At 52.9% G+C, this 7,893-nt stretch overlaps 2 protein-coding genes across 2 annotated transcripts in view; one reads left to right on the forward strand and one right to left on the reverse strand.

Moving 5' to 3' along the window:
* The window catches only part of LAMC2 (laminin, gamma 2), a 20,437-nt gene extending 20,084 nt beyond the window's left edge, over window positions 1-353 (forward strand). Inside the window, exon 24 of the mRNA XM_009324633.1 lies at window positions 103-353. Coding sequence (XP_009322908.1) covers window positions 103-353 — 251 coding nt within the window. The remainder of the gene's footprint in view (window positions 1-102) is intronic.
* A 4,954-nt stretch (window positions 354-5,307) lies between these two features.
* The window catches only part of NMNAT2 (nicotinamide nucleotide adenylyltransferase 2), a 21,542-nt gene continuing 18,956 nt past the window's right edge, over window positions 5,308-7,893 (reverse strand). Inside the window, exons 8-11 of the mRNA XM_009324654.1 lie at window positions 7,749-7,825; window positions 6,024-6,125; window positions 5,720-5,787; window positions 5,308-5,590 (exon numbers count right to left, since the gene is read on the reverse strand). Of these exons, the coding sequence (XP_009322929.1) occupies window positions 5,488-5,590; window positions 5,720-5,787; window positions 6,024-6,125; window positions 7,749-7,825 (350 nt within the window). The 3' untranslated portion in view covers window positions 5,308-5,487. The remainder of the gene's footprint in view (window positions 5,591-5,719; window positions 5,788-6,023; window positions 6,126-7,748; window positions 7,826-7,893) is intronic.

Here is a 7,893-nt window from a genome sequence, read left to right on the forward strand (position 1 = left end):
TAAATGGGCTGGGCAGCAGGATGGAGATGAAGTATCTAGAAAGATCTGGTCCTCAGCCTCCATCCATGGTTCCCTCTTCCTTGTTTTCCTCCTGTGCAACAGACCAGCCTGGTGCTGTGGATGAGGATGGCTTGAAGCAGCTCGAGATGAATTTTAGCAAAGCCAAAACCAGAAGCAACCAGCTGAAGGATGAGATGTCGGAGCTGGAGCAGACAGCTGCACTGCAGAAGGCCCGGGTGCGGACGCTGGAGAGCAGCATTGACGAGATCCTGGCGGATATTAAGAACCTGGAGGATATCCAGAGGAATCTTCCTCCAGGCTGCTACAACACAAAAGCCATTGAATTGCCATGAGCAAGCTCTGGAAAGGCTGCAGCACCTGCCAGGATGAAGGCAGGAGAGCCTGGCCCAGCTGCCCTCCCCAGACCTGGCAGGACTGGCTGCATTTGATTGTATTGAACTAATCCTTTTACCCTCAAGTTCAGCGTGGCAGCTGAAGTTTGCGTCGTCACACTGGCCCTGATTTTTTCAAAGTGGTCTGTCCCTCGGTCACAGGAAGAAAGAGACGCCTGGTTGCGTGAAGGTGCTACTGGCTGAAGAACAGCTCATTCCTACAACATTTCTCTGAGGTGCAGGTGGGAGTTGCTTGGTGTTAACCTTGGGAGTTCGCACAGTTCAAAGCCTGAAGTTCATGGCTGAGAGGTTCTCCACCCCCTGTGGATCCCCTCTCCTGGTCTGGCACTCACAGAAGGACTAAAGTCTCTGTCCTTATTTTTGACACTGCCACCACCACCTCCTCCTCATGTTCTCCGCAGGGTCTTCCTCGCCTTCGGTAGCTCGGGAGGCAGGGAGCAAGCAGTGGGAAGAGGCAACGGGGGGAGATGAGTTTTGAGCCGTGGCACTGGTGATGCTTCATGTGGCTTCCTCTTCCCAGCCTGCCCAGTCCTCACCTTGCTGGGAGTGGTGCTAGTGTGGTTTTGCTATGACTTAGAGATTTGGCATCAGGTGCCACTGACAACCCTTTTCATAAAGCTGCAGGTCTTCCACGGTGCTTCTCAGTGAGGTGGTTACTGTTTTGCTAAAGGAGTGGGGGGGAAAGCTGCCAGCTGCCTTTGAGCTCACAGTGACATGCTGGATGGAGGAAGAGGGGGATCCCAGGCTAGCAGGTTAGCAGAGAGAACTGCTGGGGCTCCTGAAGTGGAAAGTCTTTCCTGCTCCACATGCTCCCTTCAGCTAGGAGGAGAGTTCCCTTTCTTTCTCCCGCACTTCTTTTCAAGTTCCAAAGCCCCTGGCTTTCTTGTCAAAGCTCCTCCTGGGCAAGCGCAGGTCTCCTTACCATCCCCTTACAGGCTCAAGCACAACCTTTCCTTTCAAGACTGGTCATTTTGGTACCAGGCAGCTTCCCGGGTGTTCCAGAGCCCAGGAGAAGCAAGGTGGTGTCCCCTCTGCACAAGCACCCAGGACCCTGCAGCACTTGTCACAGGAATGGGGGCTTTCTTCAGGGGTCTGCAGATGCAAGCTCTTATGTCTGAGAGCCTGGTCCCATCCTGCTGGAGTGCCAGTGCCCTGATTTGACTGGTTTAAAAATATTGAAGATGTCTTGAATGTGTCTCTGCCTCTGGTTTGGTGCTGCTTGTTCCCCCTCCCTCCCTTGCACGTGGTGTTGGATGTTTCTTAGACTCAAGTAGTTGTCCACAGGGGTTTCCCACTGTACATCTGAGCAGAGCTTGGAGGAGCTGAAGACCACAGTGCTCCCTTCACCCATCTGTGGCTTTCCTGTGGGTCCAGCTCTGTTCTGGCACCACTCCCAGCTTCCTTTAGATGCCATTTCAGGGGAAAAAAGAGCTAGCTGATGCTGCAAATCAACTCTGCTGAAGCCCCCTGACCTGTGTGGTGGTGAAAGATGAGATCCTGGACGGAGGAGGACACTTTGGGGGACTCACTCACCCCTCATTAGCTCTGATTCTCTGATAAAGCAGCGCTCATGCTTCTGCTTGGTAAGGATGTACCAAGTATTATGTCTGCCTTATACTTTTATTTAAGTGAGATGTATTCTTGCCTTTGGCATGTCTTCCTTCTCCTGTTGTACAGCACAGGGACAGGTATTATGGACCTGACTTTATTCTTCCACGAGTTGGGTTTTCTGAAAGGGAGGACATCAATAAATAGTGAATACTTTTGACTGGATCTTGCCTACTGGTTTATTTTCTCTAGCTCCCTGTTCTGGGTGAGTTTGGCCATCAGTTCTCCCAGCAGTGCAGCCACTTGCTCTCTTCGTGCTGACTTGGTCTTGAGGCTGTTTTGAAATGACACCAGTAACATCTTTTTGTTTTGTTTATTACATAATTTAAACATTTTGCTGATAAAGTTTTTTTGTCAATGACCATTTTTTTCATATAGCAACAGAAGAAAAAAAAAAATTAGGCTCCAAAACGCAACTTCAACCCCTTCCCCCCCCCCCCCTTTTTTTTTTTTTTCCCAAAAGGGGTTTGAAGTTAATTTCTCTTTCAGCAAATTGCACTGTTCAAAAGTGGAGGTTCAAAGACCAAAACCCACAAGCTTCTTCCCACCCCTCCCCTGCACCCTGGAAACCCTGGTCGTCACCTCCCTGGTGGTCACATGGATCTTCAGGGATGATTCTTTTTTTTTTTCCCATACCCACCCAAAGACTTTTTCCAAACCAGTCCCAGAACTGAACGACCTGTTACAAACCCCCCATCCCACCCCCCCATACTGTGAGTTTTACTGAGCAGATACACGAAGGCGCAGGTAAGACTAGTAAGACAGAATATACTCATCATCTGTACCACAACGCTACGTCTCTAAGGCATGCCGTCCTAACTGCGGTGGGATGGGAAGCCATCTGGCTTCCCCTGCATCCCATCTCGCGTACCTGAGGGAGGGAGGGAGGATCTGAGATGGCTCTCGGACACACCGCCTGCCTTCCTTCTCCATCTCCTTTGTTTTATTTCCCTGCGTCTTTTCCTCAGTTAAAACCCACTGTCCTTCCTCCCCCTTCAAAGAGGCATCACTCCCCCAGGAGGTTAAAATCCCTCTCTGTGTGTGTGTGTGTGTGTGTGTGTTTTGGAAGCTGGTTGCTGCCATTGCTTTTTCTCCTCCAGCTTGGAGCTAAGAAACATGGGTGACATCTGGCAAGGAGAGGAGGCTGCTGTCTGAAATAACTTCTGTGTTGGGGTGGAGAGGGAGGTGAGACTGAAAAACTGAACGTGTGAGAACAACAGGTGGAGAGGAGTCTAGCTACTGGCTTACGTATGTTGGGTGTCTCATGGACGAGATGTCCCACCACAGGCACCTGCCCAGCGTGTTAGCTAAGGGAGCTCAGTAGGGTGTTGGTGAGCAGCTCGAACTGGCTGAAGACCTCCCTGGAGAAGAGGCGTCCCTGCACTCCAAGTCCCACACGCTCTTGCCACCCTCTCTGCTTTGGCGTCTCTGTATCTCCTCACCCCATGGGATATGTACGCAACCTCCTGGAGATACTAGAGCTGGCGCTGAGGGATTCAGCTGCCAAATTTACAACAGTTCCTGAACTAGCCTCTCCATGCGGAGGGCAATCCCTGGCAAGGAAAGACCTCTTCTGGCCTTTGGGCAAGTCACATCACTCTGTCTCTCTTGCTTTCCCTTCTGGGAAGGGCTGTGCCCTCCTTGGGAAGTTGTTAGCTACTGCTTGTAAAACCCTGCCTGTTGCAAGGAGCCTGTGGCTGTAGGCTACCTTGTTTTGTCCAAAGTTGCTTGCTGTTACAGAGATGCCAGCAGCATCTAGCAGGTCACCAAATTTAGTGCAATGTCTCATCTTTGGAGCTTCCATGAGAGCAGCTTGTGACCCTTCATAGACGTTAAATGGAGGAAAAAAAAAAAAGGTAATTTCAGATCTTTCCCCGAAACACCCTGGAGGACTCTCAACCTTCAGGTGTCTCAGTGCAACACTGTCCCTTGCTGGGGACCACCAGCTAGTCACAGTGCTGCCCTAGGAAAGCCACAAAACCAGCATGGGCAATGGTTGTGCTTTGGGAGAGGGCGGTGGTGTGGGCTAGCCTGAGCCTAGTTAGCCCAAATTTGTAGGGAGTGGGCAGATGTCCAGGAGCTACAGGCAGCAGGGCTATACCCAAAGTGATAGAAAGTTAGATGGAACAAAGGGAGAGGAAAAGGTGAGGAGTAAAGCAGGACTGTACCTTCCTCCTTGTGGCTGTGACCTTTTCCAGGGGCTGTGCTGGGTCCTCGCACCCTAGGGATGCTCAGCAGGACAATGGCCTGCTTCAGCAACCCTCCCCTCTGCAGGACTCAAGTAATTTTCCTTTGCTCCATGTTACCTGCCCTGCTTTTAATGCAAGCATCTCCACTAGGCTCCATCCCTGGCATGTGGGGGCATGTTACAGGCAGAGGAGCAGGAGCCTGGCATGTCCCAAGGGATGTGCAAAGTAGCCACAGCTGGTTTGGGAGGGGGAAAGTATCATGCATTTAATAAACTCTTCAAGGAGAGGGAGAGGGTAGGAGCAGAGGGAGAAGGGGGAAGTTTACAGACAGAAATGGAGATCTGGAGGCTAGAGGATGGGAATGGACCCAGCCCCCATGAAGCTCAGCCAGGTTTGGGGCAAATTCTCACCAGCTGCTTCTTCCTCCCTTGTTTCTTGGCTTCATAAATGGCAGGTCCCTTTCTAGGTGCTGTGGGCTGCCCCCTCTGACACTGGGTCAGGGTAGAGCATCACCCCAATTCCACTTGCCTAGGGGGTGGCTTGGGGTGGGTGGGGTTCACTTGCAGCCAAGGAAAGGTGAGACATGACATCCCCCGTGGTAATGCTTTGGCAGCGATGCTTGCCAAGGCCTCTGCTCCCCTTCAGAAATGTCCTCTCTGTGATTTTTCAGGGCCAGGAGCAGGATTTAGCTGGCTTGTCCTACTGCTGGCCTGAGGAGGTTCACCTGCTGTGGGGCACAGAGCCAGTTGAGTTACAACTGCCTGCTGCCAACCAGAATTTGTTTGGTCATCATGTTGAGAGGTCCAAAGGGCTCGCACTAAAACTATTTAAGAAAAAAAAGTCCACCTAGATTTATTGAGCTTAAGTACTGTAAGATGATGCAGAAGAGGAAGCCCCTGCTCTGAGCATGCTGGGAGGACGGACCGCGGGGACCATTTCCCAGTGACATGCTGGGAGGAAGGTGCCAGAGCTGCTTCCCCTCGAGCGCACCGAGCACATTGCTCTTTTACTGGTCCCCCCTCCCTCCCCACATACGAGGGGGAGGGTGGTTTCCCAAAAAAAGAGACCAAACCGTTCCCCTCAGGGCTGTGCTGCAGTTCCCTGGACATTGCTGCATGATAGAGCGTTGGTGCCGGACGTGAGAGGCAGATACGGGCAGGAGGCCATGGGGTGGGGAGAGAGATGGAGACACGGACTGAGAGAGAGAGAAAAAAGAGTGATGGAGAGCTGTAGGCAGGCGGGACACAAGGGCTGTCTCGCTGCAAGACCTCTGGCACTTAGCCGGAGGCATTGATGTAGAGCTGGCTCTTGAGGATGTAGTCGATGACGGGCTGGCAGAGGTAATCCACGACGTGTCCATCCCCGTGCTGCAGGGCCAGTCTGGGGGTGCAGGGGGAGAGAAAGGGGTCAGAGCCTACTTGGGTGGGTCAGGTGCCCCCACAAATGGAGGTGCTGGCTGGGGGCACCCCTATCCCCGCCCTGTAGCAGGAGTCCCCCTGCACTACCCACCTGCTTTTGGTGGAGCTGACGACCGACATGGGGTGGTTTGAGTCGTCCTTCACCACCAGGATGTTGTTCTGCAGGGGAAGGAGAAGAGAGGAGTGAAGGGATGGCCTGAAAGTGGGTGTCTGCCCTGCCAGCCCTGCTGGCCTCAGGGGGCTGCTGCATGGTGGCCCCATTGCTCATCCCACCTAGCAGCTGAGAGCATCTGGCCTTGAGACATTTTGTGCCCTGTGGCAGAAATGCTCCCCTGGATAAAGAGAGGCTGCAGGTCCTCTCACAGCCTTCCCCAGCCACACATGCATCTGCTTACTTTGTACTTGCGGAGTATGGAGGAGTGGTTCATGATCCGGTCAGGGTCTGCTCCATCCCGGGGCACTACCACGATCCCGAACTCCCCGACGATCACCTCCATCTAAGAGCAACCCAAAGTGGGGAGAGCTTTATAACCACTCCACGCAAAACCTGCCACTGTCTGCCAACCCCCCTGCACCATGAAAGCTGGGCCATGGTCTGGATGGAGATAGAAAGTGAATTTGAGTCTATCTCAACAGCCTTTGGCAGAAACTTGGAATTTTCAAGGTGTGGTGAGTGGTCTGCAGTGGATGAAATAAAAAGGCACAGGGTTAAATCTTATTACTAGACGTTGAGGTTAGGCTTTAGGGAGGACTCGTGGTAGAAGGAGGACGGCAGCAGAAGAGGTTGCCCAAGGAGGATGTGACCTCTGCCTCGCTGGAAGGCTTTATGAGCAGGATGGACGTGTTGGTCCGGACAGAGGTCTGTAGGGTTGTTCTTCCAAGGTTGTTTGCACCAAGGCTGGTGGCCAAGTTTGCCACTACATGAGGATGGCTCCCACTGCTCACCACCCATCTTGGGTGAGACAAACCAGGCTCATCCGAAGGAGCTTTGGGTCAGCAAATTCGGGCAGCAGGAGCCTGTGAGGTGGTGCTGGTGCAGAATGTCTCCTCTGCCTGTGCTTTGACATCCAATTTTTGCATCCTTTGGGCTGGGCTTCAAGACTTGCCTCATCTCAGACTTTGTAGCCTGTCAGAGGAGATATCTGCCAGCTAATTGTTTTAAAAAACTTAGGATTGAAGATGTGGTAATTGATTTTAGAAATGGTTGAGGGGCTTAAGGAGGGGAGGGGTTGTGTTGACCGCCTGATTTCAGCGAAGAGCCGGGTGAGCTCCCATAGCCAGCACAGCTCTGACTGCTGGGAGCAGCATGGGGGTTGATAACCCAGTCCCTCTGTCTAAGGCTGGTGTCCTCCCATGAAAATATGGCTTCTTCAGGCAGGGACCGCGGTGTCCAGGGTGCCGGGTGTCCTGCTGCAGTCCTTCACTAATTGGGGGGCGAGCACAGAGAGGCGAGCAGTGGATTTCGTCCATTTGAGTTGTGGCAGTGAAGGTGCTGAGACGGGCTCATGTCAGCTGTGAGTTGGTGTTCGGCATCATCTGGCTGAGGATGAGGAATCAAGCTGGTTTTACTTCTCGGCCTTTGTAAAGATGCGTACTTGGGTACCCCACATTGCAGGAAAAGCCTTTTATTAAGTGAAAGCTGTTGATTTGGCTGTAAATGTGTTTAATTTCTAACATCTGGCCAACTTTTGTAAATACCTTATTTCCTACCTCCACACCTCACTCTGCTGGGACTGGTATCTACTTGATGCTGGCTCCTTCCAAGGGACGAGGAGTGGGATTGCAGCCTTTGGAAATCCCTTGGGATAGACTTACCCTACACCCCTGGTGACATCCTCTGCATGAACAGTGAGTGGGAGCAGGGCTTGGGTCTGCGGAAGGGGAGGCTGGGTAGGGCTGGTGATTCAGGAGCAGAAGACCCTGTCCCTCAAGCTGCCCATGTGTAGGGGAGGTGAAGGGTCAGGGTTGGGATGGAGGAGACAGTGGGGATGGTGAGCACAGCTCCTGCCATCCCAAGGGACCTGAGTGGCTCCCAGGAGCACTGGGTGTGGGAAGCAGAGGAGGAGGAAGGGAGCCTGGGGAAGAGGAGCATGGAGGGCTGCCCAGCGGTGGTGACTCACATCCGCCTCGTTCCAGAGACCAGGGATGCAGAAGGACTCCAGCAGGTCACTGCCACAGAGCAGTAAGATGCGAAGCTCTGAAGAAAAGAAGCAGAGAAGCTCCGAGGTTGGAGCAAACAGGGCTGAGCAGGCACCGCTGCCCCCC

The sequence above is a fragment of the Pygoscelis adeliae genome, unplaced genomic scaffold (assembly GCF_000699105.1).
Source record: "Pygoscelis adeliae isolate BGI_AS28 unplaced genomic scaffold, ASM69910v1 Scaffold126, whole genome shotgun sequence".
Taxonomy (NCBI): domain Eukaryota; kingdom Metazoa; phylum Chordata; class Aves; order Sphenisciformes; family Spheniscidae; genus Pygoscelis; species Pygoscelis adeliae.